Source organism: Columba livia, chromosome 2, assembly GCF_036013475.1.
Source record: "Columba livia isolate bColLiv1 breed racing homer chromosome 2, bColLiv1.pat.W.v2, whole genome shotgun sequence".
NCBI classification, from domain to species: domain Eukaryota; kingdom Metazoa; phylum Chordata; class Aves; order Columbiformes; family Columbidae; genus Columba; species Columba livia.
The window spans coordinates 1,876,527-1,899,661 of NC_088603.1; the positions used below are offsets into that span (position 1 = coordinate 1,876,527).

Sequence of the window (23,135 nt, forward strand, 5' to 3'; positions counted from 1 at the left end):
GGGAAATCTAGAAGACTTGTTCAGATGGAGAGGTCTACAGCAGATGACTTCCACCACAGGACATGGTTGAGAGAGGTGGGATACAGGAGACAATGACTTCGTGCAGTTTAGTAAAGCTCTCAGTGTGTGCAAGATACTCAATGACTCCAACACCTACTCCAGAAATTTCCCAGAAACCTCTGGGGCTAAAATACTTCTTTCCACTCTATGGAATGGGAAAAGGTGAGTCTCACCAAACTTCTTCCAAAAGTGGCATCATCCAGCACGGAGACAACACATTTTGCTATTGTGTAGCTGGAGCAGTACCTGGTGTATACAACCTTGTCTGTTCCTCAACTGCATGATGTAATGCATGCAGGTGCCCAAAGAACCTCTTTTCTCACTAAACAACTTCATTCATATGTTGCTTCACTGTTGAGGAAAAAAAGTAACACAAAAATCCCCCACCCTATGCTGCAGTTGGATTTAAAATTAAGTTCATTCTCCCAAAGGGATTGTGTATCATCTTCAAGCCTTGCAGCTTGCGGTTAGATCTTTATCTCCAACTGTCTGAAAATAACCCTTGCTGCAAATGATCGGTCCCTAATGCCATAGCCTATATCCAAGGAGGACTCTTCCAAGTACCACCGAGAAAGCAGAGGTTTCTGCTCAATTCTTTGCAAATTGTAGAAATAGAGAAGCAACGGTGTATGGATGGATATGTCTTTCTCTGAAAAACAAGGTCACATCCTTTCAGGTGACTCTGTTGACAGCTTTGCTATCAAGTTAACAGAACTGTAGTCTGGGAGACATTCAGAAGCACTACAGAGCCCCAGCTGGGCTAACACCCAGACAGAGGCAGGAAATTTCTGCCAACTACTGTTTTGCCAATCACCTGAATTTGAGTAAAAATAAGGTCCATAGACCAGATGTATAGACCAAAACGCCAAAACCTTTTTTTTTTTTCAGTTTCTTTTTTTTCCCCCAGGGACCTTAACAAACTCTCTCAATGTGCTATGAATTCCTTTACTATGGTGTGCTTGTTTCAAAATTGTAACTACACCAGCATCAGTTCAATATCGATTCTTACATCTTAATTTGCTTCAGCAAAGGACTTTGTCCCCACCCATTTACAATGAACACACCACTAAAAAAAACATCTGATCCTTAATTTACACCTTTCAAACAAGAGGTTCTCTGTTAAAAAACTGCCTAAGCAGGGTTTCTACTGGTTCGATGGACATGTCTTTTAGCTGTGTTTGTACATTCCCTAGCACAGATACACACATAAGCACTGGAATAATTAGTAACAACCTGGTGGGAAAATGATTGCCTGATGGAGAAGGTGGAGTCTCAACATCAAGGAACAACCTCCAACCACTTCTTAGTGCCCCTGAGCCTGCTTTAGGTTTCCCCAAGATCTCTTTACTAATGGGATCATGGCAGCTGCAGCCCTTTCTGGCTTTGAGGAGAATTTCAAATTCAAACAAGTCCCATCAAAACAAAGATGTGGCTTTGGCAAGCTCAGAAATTGTTTCCAAGAGGAGGCAGCAAACTAGAGCTCATCAAAGGTTCTAAATGAGACAGTGCTCCTTACATTAGCTTGAATGAGGCCAAGACTTCACATTCCATACACAAATACAGATTCCTACCCTTTCCCTCGTCTCGTTGGTGAGGAACTTGGTACATTCACTGTAGTTTGCCCAGGTGCGGTTGTTGCCCGGGACCAGCTCCCAGCTCCCATTCAGGTCACACCGGCGATAAGCGTGGCCTGTGGGAGAGAAACAAGAGACAGAGTAAACGGAACTAGACCTGGTAGAACAGGGGAAACTTCTTCCAAGGGTGGATCCCATCAGCCCTGATGCCTCTTGCCTGCTTTGAAGTTCAGCTGCAAGAACACAATGTCTATGTTCTTAGGAACGTTACCAGTTTTCTAACAGAAACACCAGGGAGCTAATAACAAGTTGCACTTAGCTTAGGATATTTGGTCTACAAAACACGGTGAGAAGCTTTGAAAATTCCTGAATTACAGAATCATCCTCAGAGCTGCAGTTCTCCCTAAGAAATTAAACAGTGATCTGTATTGTCCTGCTCTTCGTTTACAAATTCAGTGCATCTCAAGGTACATTTTTCTCTGGATACCTTCCTCATGATGATGGAGAAAGAAGAGCAGGCAAGGTTTCAGCTCAAGATTCAGCTGGCAGATGAAAAAATATGTATTTAAATGTCTGCGTGTTGGGAATCACTGCATGGGTTCCGTGTAAAAGTCTCATTACAGTTAATGGGGATGAAGTCAGTCAGCAAATGTTTCTGTTCCAGAAGTGACTCCAGAAGGAAGAGCTTAGAGAGACCTCTGCATCTAAGGGTCTTAATCTGACTCTCACCCTGGCTGACTTGACCAGTGGATATCAGCAAGGTGGGGAATCCATGCCATGTTGGGTTATAGAGAAAAAAGGATGAATTACTTGTTCCTACTAGCCTCTAATGAGAAGTGCATATGCAGGGTTCTCTGTAAGGGCTCATCAATAGCAAGGCCTGTTGCGATAGGACAAAGGGTGATGGTTTTAAATGAAAGGAAGGGAGATTCAGGCTAGACATGAGGAAGAAAGTTTTTATAATGAGGATGGTGAGAGCCTGGCCCATGTACCCAGAGAGGTGGTGGATGAACCATCCCTGGAGACATCCCAGGCCAGGCTGGACGGGGCTCTGAGCAACCTGAGCTGGTGAAGATGTCCCTGTCATGGCAGGGGGGACACTGGATGAGCTTTGAAGGTACCTTCCAACTCAAACTATTCTGTGATTCTATGATACTGTTATCAGCCGAAGGTTAAGATATGTCAGCTCACAGTCCCTTATAGAAAAGGCAGAATGTGCAGCCAGGGTGCTTGTTTTCTGAAAACCACGTGAGTGCTCTGCTGGGAACATCTAGTCTTATTTCTATAATTTTTTTAGTCTTTGGGTGCACAGATTTGACTAAGAAAAGTGAATGTTTTAGATTCAAAAATATACTGAGGAGTGTGTGTACTTCAATTGCTTCTAAAAACATGCACAGACTTTGCGGCACCAGGACCAAGCCAAGAAATGCGCTGCCTGAGGGAAAGTGAGATAGGGAGGAATTCACACTTTCTGGTTACCAGCGCTGGTCTCAGATGCCCACCACAGGGGTCTGGGCAGAGATCAGGGACTAGAATTAACAAACTGATGAAGTGAAGAATATAAATTCTGGGGCCCAGTTCTGGGCCCCTCAGTTCCAGCAGGACAGGGAACTGCTGGAGAGGGTCCAGCGTAGGGCAACAAAGATGATCAAGGGAGTGGAGCACCTCCCTTATGAAGAAAGGCTGAGGGAGCTGGGGCTCTTTAGTTTGGAGAAGAGGAGACTGAGGGGTAACCTTATTAATGTTTATAAATATATAAAGGGTGAGTGCCATGAGGATGGAGCCAGGCTCTTCTCGGTGGCCAACAATGATAGGACAAGGGGTAATGGGATCAAGCTGGAACACAAGAGGTTCCACTCAAATTTGAGAAAATATTTCTTCTCAATGAAGGTGACAGAACACTGGACCAGGCTGCCCAGGGAGGCTGTGGTGTCTCCTTCTCTGCAGACATTCAAAACCCACTTGAACATGTTCCTGTGCGACCTCACCTAGGCGTTCCTGCTCCAGCAGGGGGATTGGACTAGATGATCTTTTGAGGTCCCTTCCAACCCCAAACATACTGTGATACTGTGATACTGTAAATTGGAAGAATATCCTTGTGGGTTTCTGTTGCTACTCAAAGTTTGTGGCATCAAAAAATACAGGTTTGTAACCCTGCAAGACTACCCAGTTGTAGGTATGTAATTGGTGCTTATAATGCCCTCTTGTATCTCCAGGGTGGGTGCCCAGAAGATGAGACTAGATTCTTTTCAGTGGTGCCCAGCAAGAGGATGAGGAGCAACGGGCACAGACTGAAACACAGGAGGTTCCATCTGAACATGAGGAGAAACTTCTTTGCTGGGAGGTACCAGAGCCTGGCCCAGGCTGCCCAGAGTGCGTGTGGAGTTTCCTTCTGTGAGACATTCAAACCTGCCTGGACCGACCGGTGTGATCTGCTCTGGTGACCCTGCATTAGCAAGCGGGTTGGACTAGGTGATCTCTAGAGGTCCCTTCCAACCCCAACCCCAACCATTCTGTCCTTCTGTGATTACAGTCTGAGTGGAGCAGGTGGGAAATCTGTCCTTGTTTAGATTAAAACAGTGCTTTTCTTCTCTCTCAGTATACATTAAAAAACAACAAAAAAGGTTTCTTTACTTCCTTTTGCCCGGCTTTGCTGCTGCTTGAATGGGAGTCACCATGTGATTAAAAAAAAGGATGCTAAAGAGGATTTCTTATTTTCTGACTCCTAGGTCTCCCTGTGCTGCAGTTTACCAGGCTCTGCTGACACTGAGTGCAACACCTACCTTTGTGATGAAAGTCATAGATGTACTCGGGACATGGCACTGCCACCACTTTGCCTGGCACACCTTCAGGCCAGCAGACAATACCATCCCACTCAGGAAGGCAAAAGCCATCTGTGGAAGAGACACAAGGATAAAAAAGAGTCAGTTGACCTGCAGAGGTCACACTAATGCCTCTGTCCCGCTGTTTGGAGAGGGTTTTCCATGAAAAAGCCAACACTACTGTCACACAAATTGAGAAAGTTTCTCCTAGGCATCATTGCAATTTTCTTCTCAGTGTTTAGTTCCAGAAGGAGCAGCTTCTCCCTGGTTCATTCAGGAAGGTGTGGTCAGACATGGGATAATAACTGAGCACTCTCTGAGAGGGATCAATGCATTAGGACCCAAGGAATGGCAGGAAGATGTGCCAGGGGAGGGTCAGTTGGACATGAGGAAAAGGTTCTTCACCCAGAGGTGCTGGACACTGAACAGGCTCCCCAGGGAGGTGTCACGGCCCCAACCTGACAGTGTTCAAGAAGAGACTGGACAACATCCTCAGACACACGGTGTGAACTGTGGGGTGTCCTGTGCAGGAACAGGAGTTGGACTCGATGATGCTTTTGGGTCCCTTCCAGCTTAGGACATTCTTTGATTCTATGATCTGGAAAGTTGGTTTCCTTTGTGGGATGGAAGAAATATAAATGGGGTGGCAGAGCAAAGTGGAGAACAAGAGGACTTGAGCATTCAGGACTCTGTAGGCTGCCAAGCAATGTGAAGATCCCCAAAGGATCTTGGCTTTGTATAGTCTTGATATGGCAGTGGAGGTTTGAGCCTGGTTTACTAAGGACCTACATTATGCTGTGGCTACGTGATTGTGAGGTTCAAAGCTACCAGTTCATCCTTCCCTGAAAATTATTCATGCCCACGGAGTAGATTTGTTATGATTTAATGCTTACAGACCATTAATCCAAATTGAACTATAATTTTAACTCACTATTAATATCAGCCAGTGCTAGGTTATGTTGCAATGCTTTGCTGCTTTCTCAGATGTGCTTGTGTTCCTGAATTTGTGTGTGTTTTAAGTAATACTAAGACTAGCAAGAATCTGCAGAGAGGTGTCTGTGGCAATGTTTCCAACCGTAGATAATATTTTATTAAGGAGTGAAATGATGTAATTTCTGTTTCCTAAAGATTTGCATTCTTTCCCATCTAACATTCTTTTTGTCTATGTATTCACGAGTCCCGGCTTCCCTCTCCTCCTGTTTCCCTGTGCTGTCATCACAGGGCAAGATGCAGGTCATGCACTGATTGATTTGGAGCCGTGCCCATGCTAATTGGCTGGCAGCACACACACCGTCACCTGATTGACCGGTCGCCTGCTGCCAAGCACATGTGCAATGGTTGAGTTTTCCCAGCTTTTCCCCCTGCTTACTCACTATTTTGGATTTCTGCCCTTTGCTCGGTCACAGATTTTCAGAAAAGGAGCAGGAAGAGAACGGGCAGGTGGAGAAGTCACATGAACCCCTTAGAAATACGAACATCCCAGGAATGGTTTATCCCTTAGTGTTGTACCACTTCGTGTGTCTCATTGTTACTTCCTAAACTTTGAGAAGGGAGTGGTGGGATGGTTGTTACAGGATTTTTCTTTAAATCATCCTTGTTGTCCCTTTTTGTTCATTGAAGAGAGCTAAAATAGCCCTGAAACAAAAGTCCTGCCTTCCCCCATACACAGGTCTCCCTCTTTTCTCTATGTATGTTCATTTGTTCACACATATCTATGATTTATGTGCTTAGTGCAAGGTAAAACAAAGATACAAACCAAGAGAAAAGTCCTTTCCCAAATGTTATGTCTACCTTTTTTTGCACACCCATTCTTTTTTAATTGGCAGGTGAATAATTACACATTTAAAGTTCTTTAATTGTCATTTTGCAGTTCTCCAGAACTTGAGAAGTGATTAAGCATGTCTTCTGTTGGCCCATAATTATGAGAAGGTTCACTTCTCTCTTAACAAATGGAGGCACCAGCCAATTCAAGGGCTCCAGTGCCATGACCTACATGACCATGTAGGCTAAGAGGGTCATGAAGAAGCTCTGGGTTTGCCACCAGCTTCTGAAGCAGATGAGACACCAGCACTGGAGCCAGAAATTCCTGGGAGATGGGTTGCCCACCCTCCCGGCTGCCTCATCTACCTCATTGTCTGTTCAGCCTGCAAGGGACAAAGCCAGAACTTGGCCATATTTAGAAGGGCTGACCAGTCACCCTAGTTTCTTGAAAGCTGTGGCAATTGACCTTATTTTCAACACTATTTAAAAAGAAGGAAGTCAAACCCTGTTTCCCCACCTCTTACATCATTCCAGCTTCTCAGCCACCCATTTCTGCAGCTTTTGATCCATTAGCTCCCAGTCCCACAAGGGACCACATTCAGATGTGGATGTTCAACATGGGCTTCATTTCCAATCCCTGAGGAGTTTGAGAAGGACTATGCACCCAAATTTAACCTGTTGCTTACATATATTATTCAATATATTCATTAATGATTTGGACAAGGGAATAGGGTGTACTATCAGCAAGTTTGCTGATGACACTAAGCTGGGAGGAGTGGCTGACATGCCAGAAGGCTGTGCTGCCATCCAGAGACCTGGACAGGCTGGAGAGTTGGGCGGGGAATAACCTAATGAAATTTAACAAGGCAAAGTGTAGAGTCCTGCATCTGGGCAGGAACAACCCCAGGTTCCAGTATAGGTTGGGAAATTACACATTAGAGAGCAGTGTAGGGGAAAGGGACCTGGGGGTCCTGGTGGGCAACAGGATGACCATGAGCCAGCACTGGGTCCTTGTGGCCAGGAAGGCCAATGGCATCCTGGGGTGTATTACAAGGGGGGTGGTTAGTAGATCGAGAGAGGTCCTCCTTCCCCTCTACTCTGCCCTGGTGAGACCCCATCTGGAATACTGTGTCCAGTTCTGGGCCCCTCAATTCAAGAAGGACAGGGAACTGCTGGAGAGGGTCCAGCGTAGGGCAACAAAGATGATTAAGGGAGTGGAGCATCTCCCTTATGAAGAAAGGCTGAGGGAGCTGGGGCTCTTTAGTTTGGAGAAGAGGAGACTAAGGGGGGACCTCATTAATGTTTATAAATATATAAAGGGTGAGTGCCACGAGGATGGAGCCAGGCTCTTCTCGGTGGCAAACAATGATAGGACAAGGGGTAATGGGATCAAGCTGGAACACAAGAGGTTCCACTTACATTTGAGAAAAAACTTCTCAGTGAGGGTGACTGAGCACTGGAACAGGCTGCCCAGGGAGGTTGTGGAGTCTCCTTCACTGGAGACATTCAAAACCCGCCTGGACATGTTCCTGTGCGACCTCACCTAGGCGTTCCTGCTCCATGGGGGGATTGGACTGGATGATCTTTTGAGGTCCCTTCCAATCCCAAACATACTGTGATACTGTGATACGCCTTTGCATTGTGCTGTATTAGTTGCACCCGTCAGTTAAAATACAGCTTCAGTGGCATAATTGAAGAGAAAAGTGGTGGATCTGCTCCATCTCTGTGTTTGGAGCAGCATCTGCTTTCCATACTGATGGCAGCCCCTGAAGGATTTTATCAACAGTGTACAAAGCGTGTGAGAGAGAGGAATTACATGGGAATGAAAATAAAACCGAACAGCCTGCTCTTATCTGCAGAAGAGCTCCACTAGAAAAGTAATGATAAGCACAGCCAAGATCTCAGCATGTTTCATTAATATCAAAGCTAGTGCCTTAGCGATCTTTCAACCAAACAGTGATTTATCCTTTGTAATGAATGTGCTTTCACAAGATTAAATAAGAATCCAGGATTGCTTTAAAGACCTTTGGCTGGTACAGTGCCCTCCAGGGTCTGAGCTGACAGGGATCAATTCAGTTTTCTGGTATTTTAGGATGTGAAAAACAACAGAAGAGCTCATCATTTAACAGCTGATTACTTATCTTTAATTTAGTGCTGATGAATAGGACCAGACTAATCACTGCCTATCTTCTAAAGCATTAGCTGCAAGTGGGAGTAAAGGAGCTAAAATTCCTCAGCATCAATGTGATAAAAAGGAGGGGAAAAAATTATTGCCTGTTGTCTCCTTCCAGTCACATTAGAGGAAGAATAATACTATATTTCCTATTCATGAAAACTGGAAAAGCCCTTCCCTTTGGCTCTGTACGTTGCAGGATAAGTTACACTGTGAAAAACAGTTTGTTTATTTTTCAGTTCTCTGGAAGGATCAAAAGAAAAAGGGAAGAAAAAAAACACCCCACAAAATTTGGATTGGGACAAAATGTTATTGTCTCTGAGGTTTTTTTGCAGACAAGAAAGTAAATAAAGTTTTCATTTAGCTCTCGGAGTGGTCTAACTTAAGACCAATTCTTTTTACAAAATAAATAAATTTGGGTAAACTTTAAAACGAATGCTGTGGAGAAACAACATTGGGGAGAAAAAAATTCATCTGAATGTCAGGCTCTGAAATACTGAGAGAAAAACCTTCCACTTGTCTATGATCTTCAGAACAACTTGCAGAAGTCAGCCTACACATGTAAACAGTTTAGTTTAGTATAGTAATACAATATACGTCCAGAAAATATTAATCTGGAAAAAGTATCTGGTGGGTATATGCCCTCTCCATGGTGTAAACATGTACACTTGCAATGGATTCATTAAGAAGAAAACTGATGCTTTCTGGATAATAAAATAGGCTATTGCTGCTTTTGGGGTACTTTGATTCCCATAATCCTCCCAAAAAGCAAAAGGCTGAAAACTGTGCAAGAAACACAGTGCAAAACCGTGTTGGGACACCTCTGGACTGACGTTTTATCATGAGGACTATTTGGGGAGGCAACAGCTGCCCCAGAAAATTGAAAAAAAAAAAGAAAGGTAATATTTGCTGCCTCTCACTGCACCTGAAATCTTTCTGTGACTCTGTGTTTTCACCCGTGGAATTGGTCCATTAAATCTATATAAGTATCTGGTGGGACTCTATCTTCAGAAAGCGGCTGAAATCTCTCATCAAAAGATACAAATGAATCTGTCATCATTATCATGAACTGTTACGGCACAAAGAAACCCCTTTAATCTCCTCTCCATCTTCCTATTTCAGTGCTGAAGAAATTAGTCCTACAGGACAGCATGAGTAACTGGACATGGGGCAAGACATTTTCCTTCATCGTCTTTGCAGATGCTTCATCCCATTCTTTCACTTTATGTTTCCATAGTTTGATATGAGTTCAGGGGGACAGAGTGATCATACTTGTGGAGAAACTGAGGATCAGTGACCGCCATAATCCCTGACTACAAACCTAACACGGGCAGGTGAGATTGGTAGAAGTCAACTGTTGAGGCAGGAATTAGAGCATTGTCTTCTGAGAATTATTTTGCTTCTTCATCCCATGGTAGTTTGCTATAAGAGGCTTCACAGGTTTTGAGACGTCCTTTCTCCTGGTCAAAGAAAATAACCTCTCTGGGGAAAAACTCATGAGTTCGTTTGCTGAAAAGGAACAAGAGGAAAAAATCTTCCAGCAACAGGGAAGGTTTGGCAAATGGGAGAGTGGCTCTGGAGAAGAACGAAAGGCTTGGCCTCCTTAATCCAACAGGAGAGCTCATCACTTCCTCAAGACAAACTAAACCACAGCAGGGCAGGTGTGAGCCTTCAAGTCAGAAAATCTAGTTTATTTCTGTGCATCTGCATACCATTTTATCACAAACTATCTTTGCCCATCTTCTAAGGCTTAGACTGTGAAATTGCATAGGCAGGGCATGTCCCTCTGTGCCTGAGGTGTCTGAAGGTTACTATTATAGTGTCCCCGTTCATCTCACCGTTGCTTGGATTTTTCATGAATACTCCCTTACAGTAGTACCGTACTACAGAGTAGTTGTAGTAGCACAGATTACTGTAGTTTTAGAACAGATGTGCCTTGCAGCTCTCCTTAGACCTTGAAGGTAGAAATCTCAGCACATGGAAGGTGTAGTCATTATCACAAGCCAATAATGGTATATTCAGGATGGAGCAAGAATCATTGAATCACTTTTGTTGGAAGAGACCCTCAAGATCATCAAATCCAACCATTAACACGACATTGGGACTAAATCATGTCCCTAAGAACCTCATCTCTGCATCTGTTCAACCCCTCCAGGGATGGTGATCCCACCACTGCCCTGGGCAGCCTGTTCCAATGCCCCACAGCCCTTTGGGGAAGAAATTGTTCCCAAGATCCAACTTCAGTCTCCCCTGGCACAACCTGAGGCCATTTCCTTTTGTCCTATCACTTGTTACTTGTGAGAAGAGACCAAGTTTGATGTCACTGCTAGTGACTTGTCTTTTGAAGGCAGAAAGGCCAGTCACAGGGTGCTTTGTGAGAGAGCTGCACCACATGCATCTCCCATTTTGCTCTTTCTTGGTTTCTGCTTGCCTGGCTGAGCCTAGTGAGAAATCTCAGCCTGCTGCACTTCGCTTTGGTGGAGGAGAAACGAGAAGCATATTTAGACCACGCCTGCTCACTGCTCAGACTGTATCCCCAGGGGGAAATGAGGTTTATTCTCTCCTGCCCGTTACTTTTGCCTTGCCTCCTCCCTCCTTTCCTTCCCCTCACTTTCAATTCCGATTTCTGTGCAAGCAGTACACGCATGCGGAGAACACATTAAAACCATCTGTGAGGCTGCTTGGCAGCTGGATAAATGCAAACACGGTCTCAAGGTGTTTATCTAGGGGTATGGAATATAAATCAGCCTGACTTATTCTGGCACCATGCAAGGCACTAGGGAGACCACATTTGGAATATGGTGTGCAATTGTGGTCACTCTATTACGGGAAGGACATTTGGTGGATTGGAAACAGGCAGGGAGGAGTAACCAAAAGAAAATGACCCAGCATTTTGGGACAGGATGGGGAGAAAGGAAGCTTGAGGGCCACTGCCTCTGGATGGGGGTGTTTGGTGCTGCAGATGCATTTCAAATCTGGTTGTCAGACCATGTGTGTTTGAATGTTTGCATATATCTATATCTATAGGTGGGTATGTCTGTAGGAAATCTGAGAGGGGACAGTGTTAGTCAAGAGGATGGACCAGACTCTGTTCAGTAGTGCTCAATGACAGGGTGAGGGGCAACATGCACAGAATGAAACTGAGGAGGTTCCACATGAATATGAGGAGAAACTTCTTTGCTGGGAGGTGCCAGAGCTCTGGACTAGGCTGCCCAGAAAGGTTGTGGAGTCTTCTTCTCTGAGACCTTCAAACCCTCCTGGACGTGATCCTGTGTGATCTGCTCTGGTGACCATGCGTTAGCAGAGGTTGGACTGGGTGATCTCCAGAGGTCCCTTCCAACCCCAACCATACTCTGATTCTCTAATGGGTATTGCAGTTTAGCTGGCCTGTGTATTTTTTTTTTCACCATTCCTCCATGTTACTTTACACATCTAATGCATGGACCATTTAGGCCTATCACAACTCCTGAGACCTATTCCTCCTGTGCATTTCAAGACCTACAAAGCTGCTCAGCAGACATTTCTCAATGGGATTGGAAGCCCTTGGCCCATAAACCTTGGCAGGTAGAGGCCAGCTGTTGGTGTTTTCTATCTCTTGCTAGTTCTGACTCAGGCATGACTGGCAAGTGAAAAGCTGCAAGCCCTTGCTGATCATCACAGTCTGCTGACTCCAATGGTAGCTGCTGTAGATGGGTTGGGTGGGTGATGACATTTCTTTGTAGGGTTTCACTTCTCTTTTGGCCCATCCCAGAACCACAGATGCAACAAGAAAACCCAGACTTGACCAAGACTCATTGATTACGTCTGTAGTAGTCAATGCATCAGACTATAACTCATTTTCAGGCCCTCCAAGCCCATCAGGGCTCATATCCACAAGTCTAAACTCCTCCTCACGCACATCCCAGAAGAATAATCTTGCCTGTGCTACCATCTTGAAGGTCTCCTGGTCCATGTTGGCCCCCAGATGGTGTTCACTGGTGCAGTGACATCTGTCCCAGGTAAAAACTGTGCAGGGAGCCTGCTAACAAGGGATGGTTTAGTTGTTTGCAAAACAGTGTTTGGGCCAGTGCTCTGGCCCTGCATTGTTGGGCCACCAGGACTGCAAATAAAAACATGGAGAAGGTGGAAAGAGCAGAAGGAGGTGTGGGGTTTATAGAGGTCTGGAGTGTTTTGGGCAAATCCTGAGTGCCCTGGATGCCTTTGTCTCAACTTTTAGGGCACCTGAGGGTACTTCACGACCTCTGAGGATGCCATGGCAGGCTGGATGATCAGGGGATGGTGCTTGAGCTTCTGGAGAGAAAACCAGGAGCAGATCCTGGGCTTCTGCAAGCTCAGAGAGAGTCTGGGCTTGGGTATAGGTCCTTTAGGGACAATGGAGCCATAAACTCACATGGGCTACCCACACACCTTGCGTAAATACACACAGCTTCTCAACTAAAAATAACCGCTTTCCCCAGCAAATACGTTTGTTTATTAAAAAAACAAGCCATTTTGAGACAAGCTGCAACACCTAGGACTCTGAGAAAGGATTGCCGATGGCTTTTGCTAATAACAGGTTTGTATAAAAAAAACTTTCTTCCTCCACAAAATGTCCCATCTCCTTTTCCAAACCAGGGAAAGACAGGCTTTTAATTCATGAGGAAAAAAAAAAAAAATCAGGTCTGATGGCTTATGGCTGAGAATTTCACTTCATCATCTTCCAGGTTTAACTTTGGGGTGGCATCAGGCTGCCCACCATGGCTGAAATGTAATATTTATGTACGTAGAAGAGAAATTTTAGGGTTTCCTGTTCTTTTCAAAAGGCTTTCATCTAGAGACTAAATTTAAAGAAAAAAGGGGGAGGAAAAAAAGAGAGAAAAGAAGAAAGGAAGCCAAATGCCTGTGGGGACAGGCATTTTTTGTTGTTGTTGTTGTTGTTGCTTTTGGTTTTGTTTTATTTTTTTGGGTCTCTGTCCCTCAGTGCCACAGGCCAGAAGTAGGCGATGAGGTATATATCCTGAGACAGGGCTGTGTGGAGGCATGCTGGACTGGCTCTGTCCTGTTTCCAGGTCTATGTGGAGCTGCACCCACAACAACCTGTGGACCAGAGTCCATGGAAGGTCCTCAGGCTCAGAGATCAGTCTGGGAAGTGGCCAGGTCAAGATGGCACTATCTACATGATCTGTCCTAGGAAGACAGGAGGAGACTAACCATCCACTAACTAGCATAAAAATAAAAGTTAACATTTTAAGGGTAAAAAAAAGGAACTTGAAGTTTTTACATATGAACAGTTGTTTGTTATTGCTGAAGGAAGTTTAGAATTTTATCAAATCTTTACTTTTTTTTTGCTAGGACTTTGTTTTGGACTATCAGCCCTGTTGTGAACTGTGGGGTTGTCATATACAGGGACAAGAGTTGGACTTGATCTTCCTTGTGGGTCCCTTCCAACTCAAGACGTTCTATGTTCCCACTCTTCAGAAACACTTGCCACGTCTGTTGTTCACCCGGCTGTTCCTTAGACCCTAATTCAACTCTTGAAATGTGGTTTTGACACATATGTAATTAAATGTCATCTGGTTTATTTCAACTGAGCAAGATATTGCTGAACCATCACAACATATCATACCTAAATATTCCACTTGACAGCTAATTGCCTAGTCTTTCAGGGCATGGGCCAGGAATCAGAAGAAAGATAAAATCAAGACAGACAGTGAACATCCCTTCCAGCCTCTGGAAGTCTCCTTCCAATGAACATCTCCTACCAGTCTCTGCCAGATGGGTGGACATCACTACTCTCCATACCCCTGTCAGCTCTTTCCACATTCCACAACATCCAGTTCAAGTTTTAGGGCTACTTTGCTGTTTTTTTTGTGGCCATTTTTGGTAGCTGGAGCTACATTAAGGTCAGCGCTTCGGCACAAAGATTAATCCAGTGTTGGCCAAGCTTGTGAAGGTGCAGGATGGTTGGGACAACAATGTTACCCCCCAGTGTTACACCCCTCAAAATATCATTTCCCCTCTTGGGGGCAAGCAGTGGTGCTGAGCTCACAGTTTCCCCCCCATAGTGTGTCTTATTCACTTGTGTTAATCCATGTAGCCATTTCTAGCCTACAATTAGGAAGTAAATGCATTAGGAGTGGGTAGCTGCAAGGTGAGGGATGGAACAGCAGATATCAGCCCAAAAACAAAGTCCTGTGCTGATCCAGTCTACCTCTTAAAACCCATAGACATCTCTGAAATTCAGATTTTTCACTTTCTAAAATGTTGGTTGAATGAATAGTAGAGTGGAAAAAAAGTAAGTTGCAGTGCTGAACTGTGGGATAAATCAATGAATTTGTTACAAATCCATTCCCTCACTAGACTGAATGGGAACCTGCCCATTTATACCAGGAAAATAACTGGTCCATGAAACGCACTCAGCTATGAAACAGCCTAAAGAGGACGAGAACCCAGGTACCCATTTCACTGCAGGAAATTTCAAATGTGTTTTCCTCATTTCAAAACAAAACTGGAGACTTTAAAGTGAGAGCAATGACGAGAGTTTTGAGCTTCAGTCAAGTGGGATTTGTACAAAGATTTTCATCAGTTTCTTTCCACCTGGATTTGAATCTTTGGAGCCTCACCTTGAATTCCAGGACAAAAGGAAATGTGGTTTGTGGCTTGTGTCCTGGCTGAAGAGTAAGGAGATGAGAATCCAAATCTTGGCTTTGCCACAGACTCTCCTTTGAGATGGGAGGTGAGGCGTTGAATATCCATGTGCGTCAGCTCCCAAAAATGAGGACAGCAGCCCTACCAAGCTTTCACGCTAGCTTACATGATATTTCTTTCTATCTAAAAAAATAATTAAAAAAAATTGAACTCTTCCAAATTCCCTCACTGCTTCTGAAAATGCAGCTTACTGACCATTATGTAGTGGAGTAAATGACAACACTGGGCTGCAATCACAACCATGCAGGGGCAGGCTCCGAGAAGGTCTCTGGTAGGTGGTATCTAACAACTTCTGATGAATGGGAATAGAGTCTAGGCTGATGGCAGGACGATATCTGACAGCACTATATGGATGCCTACACACCTCAATAAGAAGTGTGGTTGCATGGGAGCAAGGAGAGAAGGCAATATGGAATGAGTCAGCTTTTTCAAAACCTCAGACTTTCAGCATCCTGCTCTGGAGCCCTGAGCACAGGACACACATGGACCTGCTGGAGAGGGGCCAGAAAAGCCACAGAAATGATCTGAGCCTGGAACAGCTCTGCTGGGAGGACAGGCTGAGAGAGTTGGGGTGTTCAGCTCAGAGAAGAGAAGCTCTGGGGAGACTTTATTGTGGCCTTTCCATACTTCAAAGGGGCCAATAAGAAAGACTGGAACAGACTTTTGAGCAGGGCCTGTTGTGAAAGGACAAGGGGTGATGGGTTTAAACTAAAGGAGGGAGATTCAGGCTGGACATGAGGAAGAAATTTTTGATGCTGAGGGTGGTGAGAGTCTGGCCCAGGTACCCAGAGAGGTGGTAGATGAACCATTCCTGGAGACATCCCAGGCCAGGCTGGACGGGGCTCTGAGCAACCTGATCTAGTTGAAGATGTCCCTGCTCATGGCAGGTGTTTAGACTAGATGAGCCTCGAAGGTCCCTTCCAACCCAAACTGTTCTGTGATTCTATGAAGCAGTTCAGTCACCATCTCTGGAGGTGCTTAAAAGACACATAGATGAGGTTCTTACGGACATGGTTTAGTGCCAGTGTTGGATTAATGGATGGAATCAATGATCTTGAGGTTCTTTTCCAGTCAAAATGATTCCATGATTCTAATGTTCAATGCAGTACTGCTTACACCAACACCTTTCTTTCCTGGCACTGCTCCCATCCTTGTAATGGACCTCTTGTTTAGGTGGCTGCTGAAAAGCAAACCTCCACAAAAAGGCTCTTTCTCAGGTCAATCAGTTGTGCCGTTGGCCTTGCCCATACTTGCATGCCAAGGGGAATGTGAAATAGCAAATGAAGTCATACTTTTGGTGGTAAGAAAACCCCTATGTACACACACAGGTCCTTAGCACCTTTGTCACCATAACTGAGTTCTGCTTGGCCCTTGTTAGCCAAGATGTGTTATCAGGGATATAGGCTTTTGCTGAAGTCATGGGTTCCCTTTGCCATAGAGATGATACCCTGTAGGACCAGTTTGAGACATGACATACAGTTAGGAGCCCATATTGCTCCTCCTTCTCCTTGACTGAAAGAAGAGACATTACTCATAGAATGTCCTGAGTTGGAAGGACCCACAAGGATCATTGACTCCCTGCATAGGACAACCCCAAAATTCACACTATGTGTCTGAGGGCATTGTCCAAATGCTTATTGAATACACTGCTGCCTCCTTGCACTTTCCACCCAACTACTTCTGAGCTGGCAGAAAAACAGTGCTTCATTCAGTCTGGTTCAAATCCAGGTATGAACTCAAAGCGTTGGTGAGAGCAGGTTTGCAGGAAGGTCCTCAGAAGGCTCCTTGGAGAAGCAGAGGCTCTCTGGAGAAGTGCACACCCCTAATCCTCATCACTCAGAGAGCCATGAGAGGGAAGCATCCCTGTGTTCCCACTGCAATGGATGCATCTCTCAAGGTCCTATTCTTACTCCATCCACAAGCTGTAACATTGAAGGGTGCAGGACAAAACTCCAGAGCAGGGATGTGAGAACCAGACCTCTGGCTGCACAGTGGTCTTCACTTGTTGCAGAGCTTGCATAGGTCTTCAGTGCAAAGCAGCTCTAAAACATCCCTGGAATCAAAGGTCTCTTTTGCTACAACCTCTGTGGTTAAGCATTTCCCTGGAGAGATGGGTCCAAAGCCACTCCTCGTTGACTTAGGCCAAGTCTTTTAAGTGTGAACTTTCTCCTTTCCCAAACATCCTACACCACCAGGCTGTCTGCAGGGGTGTCCCAGAGGTAGAATTGCTCTGTGATGAAGGTTACTATAATGGACCCAGAATACTACTGGCTCTACAAGCAGATCATGAGGTTGGGCAGCTGATATCCAGCTCTTGCACCAGGGCTTTTTGGTACTTTCAGACATGGTGAAGCAGAACTAATGGAAGAGATTCCAATCATCTCCTTTTTTACCTTTGATATGCTAAACAATTAATCATTGTTTCTGGGAAGTAATAATATAGATTTAGATGCCTTCAAGAAGAGCTGAATGTGGACCTTTCTCCTTACCACAAACAACTGTTTAAGAAATGCTGAAGGAATCTCATCCTTTGATGACTGTGGGATGTGCTTTCCTTATGACCTCCCCAAAACTGCTACCTCTTCGTGGGCTTGGCCTTTTCCCATCTTCGGAATGACAAACCAAGCACAGATTTGAACGGGAAAGATAACTGGAAACAACATGCAAATAAATTAAAAAGAAAAGAGGAAAAGAAAGAGAGACAACATGCAAAGCTCCTTTTCCAGTGTAAGACAAATGAACTACCCAGACCTCCCTTTCTCTCCTTGTTGAGCTCTGTGCTTTCTGCACTGTAGTTAGGCCCTCACCAAACTTCATTCACTGAGCCCTGAAGTCTAGAGGGGAGAAACAATCCCCCCAAGGAGCCTCAGTGCTGCTGACTTGTGAGCCTAAATCCCCTGGGCAGGACTAATCATAAAAATACTTATTAGAAGGGACCTCTGAGAGTCTCTTGTCCAAGCTTCTGCCTTCAAAACCAGCACAAGGTCAGGTCAGTCATAGCTTTATCTAGCCAAGTCTCAGAAACCTCTGAAGATGGAAATCCCACCACACGCTCAGGTAAGCTAAGTGCTAGGGTATGCTCCTTGGGTTCACACCATCATCATCATCAGTAACCACATCATACTGCAGCATGTTAAGTGGTCCATCTAAATCATCAATACTCTGTTTAATCTGTGATCAACATCTAGAGACAGGTGGGAGACAGATGCCACCCCAAAAGATGCTTTTCTGTCCACCAGCTCTAGGATGAGTTCAGATGTTCAGGGTCATCAGTAGTCCACCTCTCCAGCACAAGGCTATCACCAACATTGTGATAACTTTGGCTCAAATTCATAACAGCCCCAATGACCATGGCTTTTACTTTATGGGTGATTTCTTCAGCTGAAGTTCACTGGGCCACTGTCACATCAGATGAAACTGCAACCCCCTACTCCCTTTTACAAAGCAGATTGTTGGTGTTTGAAGTCCTCCAGGATGCCATGGAGTAGCTCTGCGTTATTATGAACAAACAGGGCAAATTGTGCAAACTTCCAGGGCCTCATGTATATGATTCTTACAGCCATATATATCAAGAATGTGCAGATGGTTTCTTCCATTTAGAAGACTTCAGAAGCTAAATTTCACATGGCTAAATTGAACCAGGAGTGTATGTTGCCTCCTGTATTGACCACCTTGAACCTGGGTTGATTTCTTTATTTTGTGGTCACTTCCATTGTTGCCATGGTGGGGTTTTAAGTTTATTTTTATTTTTTTTAAGATTTTAGAGTAGATAGACTGTGCCTGTTCTCTTTTGCCCTTTGAATACCAATCAGACCAATAAATCATGTCAGGCCACAGGGTGCACTGCTCCCTGTGATCTGCAAACATACTTCTCAGTGGGGCTTGCCCCACCTCTAATATAAAATAAGTCTGTTCTGCTCTGGCAGAAGCAGACTTCAGAGTGAGACCTATTCATCATACTGCTGAAAAGAAAAACAAAATCCAGGGGCAGAGGCTGGGTCTCTAGCCTTGCTTTCAAGAGGCACTGGGACCTGCCAAGAGAGGAGGGAGAAGGGCTGGCTGCCACATGGGAGATCTTGCAAAGGTCCTTTGTGCATCTGATGTGGGGACCATCAGTCTGTATTGCCAGCAGGTAAACTCTGGTATAGATATCATGGTATATCAACGCTATAGATTGACAGTGTTATCAAACATAGGGTTAAATTATAGAACAGTTTGGGTTGGAAGGGACCTTAAAAGCTCATCTAGTGCCACCCCTGCCATGAGCAGGGACATCTTCCCCAGCTCAGGTTGCTCAGAGCCCCATCCAGCCTGGCCTGGGATGTCTCCAGGGATGGTTCATCCACCACCTCTCTGGGCAACCTGGGACAGTGTTTTACCACCCTCAACATCAAAAATTTGAAGAACCAAAATACAAATGCATTGTGAGAGTCAACTCCATCCTACAGCACTAGATACCCAAAGACAAGACAGATAGGGGACCCGGTGGGGAGGTAACACAACCCAAGTCCTCCATGGCAGTTAGAAGAGTCCTTCTGCCACCCAAGTGGGTGCTTGTCAGAAATACTCTGAGCAATATCACAGGAGACTTTCTGAAGGTTTAGGGTGGCCACCCAGGATTTATGTTGCTCCAAATCACAACCACTTTGCCCCTATAAATTCTGTCTGCAAGTGGGGGCTGGTGTATCTTAATTGTGAAGACCATGCTGCCCTTCAGTGGTTTTTTCTTTTGGGTTTGTAGTGAGGGAAGAGGCAATGGGGATGAGGTCCTCCATCTGGCTGAGAAGGGCACAAACCCATATGTCTTTGGGTGTTTAGCATAAATAGAAACCAGACCCCAGTTTCTGTATCCTCAAAGGAGGAATGGACTGGACCTAACCATTTTTCACCCTGGGCTCTGAAGGCTTTGTGCAAAAACTGAGCTTTTGAGTCTTAGCCAAGAAATTAATTGCGTTAAAGCGAACGCAGTGCAGATTACAGCCTTTGTTCTGTCAGCCCTCACCCCACGAGAGGGTCTAAAACCATCCATCTCCTTCAGCTCCTGAAGCATGAAGGAGGAGGCACAACACAAAATGGAGATCGAGTTTGTCTTTTCACAAATACCTTGTAACATAATCATTTAACGTGTCCAAGGGCATCTGTGGTCTAAGAATCTGTGATGGGAAGATCTTTACCAAATTGCAAAATCCTCTATCTGTGACCATTGACTCTTTAGATCATCTCAGACTTGGTCCAGCAACTCACTGCTTTGTTAGTGAAATGCTGAAGTGAATTTCTGGGTTGTTACAGAGGTGTTGCCACTGGAGGATCTTTAACAACATCTTAAGAAAATGTTTCTTGGGGAAGGTTAAGTCAAAATTAATTCTGCCGTTCGATTAATAGACCTCTTGCAGATTAATTTGATCCAACTATTTGTTGCAAATGATTGCCTTGAGTCTTTAAAGCCTTGAATGTACTGCTGTTGAGTATTGACATCAAGATAATTTCTCCTCTTGGCTGTGCTATTTGGGACTGAACAGAAATTTGCTACAGATGATGAAGTAGTGAGCCTGAGTTTTATTGCTCAAGCAGCTCGGAATAGCTTTTTCCAAAGCCAGGACTTGCATCCATGAGATATCTAAATGACAATGTGTTAGATTTCTTTCTGTTCCAGTCAATGGAAGAGATAAAGCTGACCTCAGCTGCAGAACCAGGTCTCAAAACAGGACCAAGGGCATGTTTGCAAAGCCCTGTGATTTGATTCATTTGCTCTACCAAACAGGCAACAGTTAAGAGCCCAAAGTCTTCTTTTCATTCATATGCATCTCCCCAGCTTTACCAACACTGCTGATGACAATTAAGGAGAGAAATCAATACTAAATGCTGACAGTATTATAGAGATGAGTGAGAAAATAGGGTGTGAGGGCAAGACCAGCTGGTTGGTGTCACCAGATCCCAAGGTAGGCAGGTGGTCTGTAGTACAACAGAAGGAAATGCCTTTACACATGTGTTTTTTAATGGGGCGTTAATTGGGCAGTGGGTGTACAGGACAAAGAAGCAACAGAGGATGTGGCTTGAGGTTTTGGCTGATGTAAAGCCAAAGGCCTGGAATAAAATGAAAGCTGGGTTTTTATGGCCCCTTGCTGTCATTTCCAACAGGAGTGGGACATCAGGTGGGCAGGCAACCCTGCTCTAAAAATCACAGCTGGCTTTGGGGACCTTTCCCTCTGCTGGTGGTGTCTCCAGGTACTCCCACAGCACTGATGGTGGGAGGAATGATCTCTGAGATGCAATAGTGAAGGTGGGAAGCAATCTGGCTTGTCTCCTTCTCTCAGACAATAGAAGAGGATGAGACAGGATGCCCACCCAGGACTAGCTGGGTGGGTGCAGCGTGCCTCAGCATACAACGCCAGTGCCAATAATTAACACATGTTAAATTGATGAAAGAAACCAATGGGGGATGATTACTCTGCTGCCCACATGAGAGAGCTTTCTCCCTTCTTTCTCCCTCCAGCCCCACATCTGGTAGTGATTTTGCAGCCCAAAATAGAAAGGAAGTGGAAGAAAGAGGCTTAGCTGAGCTTGAGCCTATTTGAGGAGAATACAGAGAGTATGTCAGAGGGAAACAGAGAAGTAGTGGTGGAAGGATGCTTTGTTTCCCATACCACTTGTGTCTTGCTGCAAAGAGAGAACCGACGGCTGATGCTATCTCCCAAGCTTTGCCTGGGCTTTAGGAATAGTGATGAGGGCTGTAAACCTGCGACCATGTCTCTTGCATCCTCCTGACCCCTTGGCACCTGGTGTTCTGGTGCAGGAGAAAGAGGCTGTGACAACCTTGCTTTCCAACACCTTATGCTACAAGATCTTCGCCATAGCTTAACCTGAAAAAACAGTCTGTTGGGCATTCTTCAGCTGTCTCCATCACATGCTCTAAGCTTTATGTATGGGACTGAGGGCAAGGGTTGGGATTGAGCAGAAAGACCCAGCCATGCAGCCTGGGTTGCTGTGGGAACACTCACCATGCACCTTGGGCACCTTGGCTTTCAGGTGTCGTTCACACATAGCCTTGGCATTTAGCAGTAGGAAGATCTGCTCCTCTTTGGTGATGACATCATCAGCATCCACCTGCAGTGATGGGGAGAAATGAGGTTAAACCTCAGCATGGCAAGAGCAGCAGGACAGAAATTTCCTAGACAACGCAGGTGTTCTGAATGCAAAAATCTCCCTTGCATCACCAGTTTCTTCCACCAGCCTTGCTCTGTGTATGTCGGTTTCCTCAGCAATTAGTGTCCCAAGAAACACCTCTTACAAGATGCTACGTGGAATCATCTGCTTATGTGGCAAAGGAAGTGCACGGTGCAATTGCTCAATCATACTCATGCACACACAGGAAAGCAGCAATTTCTGAGGTGGCATGCCCCAGCTTGCAGAGATGAGGCAACTACCCAAGGGGAATAAAACCAACATCCTAGTAAATAATATTGGCATATCATTCCTATAAACTGGTCCCTTTGGGACATAGAAGAGTAAGTAAATACAATACACAGGGAACAGCAGAGCAATGCTATGTTTCCTGACACCCTCCTCTTGGAAAATACTGTCAGGAGTTAAAAGTACCAAAGACTCCTCTCTCTTTAGGAATTGCAGTCTGCCATCATCATTGAAGTGCTATTTCCACCCTTGGCCACAGGACATCAGGCTCTGTCAACAGGAGAAGGGTGAGAGCCTGGGCCAGGTACCCAGAGAGGTGGTGGATGAACCATCCCTGGAGACATCCCAGGCCAGGCCGGACGGGGCTCTGAGCAACCTGAGCTGGGGAAGATGTCCCTGCTCATGGCAGGGGTGGCACTGGATGAGCTTTGAAGGTACCTTCAACCCAAACTATACAAGAACATGTGCAGAGGCAGCTGCCTTAGACAGGGTCTAAGACCTGACAGCATCTGCCCCCCAGAGTCTGAGGGCTCAGCAAAAAAAGGCTGTGAGCATCATCCTGGAAAGATTAATTTTTTCCTCCTGTAGGGTCTCCAGAGGACAAGGGACAAGAAGAGAACAGACAATGTTTCACCCAGGGCCTGTTTT

At 45.1% G+C, this 23,135-nt stretch overlaps 1 protein-coding gene across 4 annotated transcripts in view; it reads right to left on the bottom strand.

Annotated features, from left to right (window-relative positions):
- The window catches only part of PTH1R (parathyroid hormone 1 receptor), a 131,047-nt gene that overhangs the window by 37,102 nt on the left and 70,810 nt on the right, over positions 1–23,135 (bottom strand). For all 4 annotated transcript variants that reach the window (XM_065050222.1, XM_065050223.1, XM_005512122.4 and 1 more), the window contains 3 exons: positions 22,076–22,181; positions 4,418–4,528; positions 1,632–1,750 (listed from right to left, as the gene is read on the bottom strand). In XM_065050222.1, the coding sequence (XP_064906294.1) occupies positions 1,632–1,750; positions 4,418–4,528; positions 22,076–22,181 (336 nt within the window). The remainder of the gene's footprint in view (positions 1–1,631; positions 1,751–4,417; positions 4,529–22,075; positions 22,182–23,135) is intronic.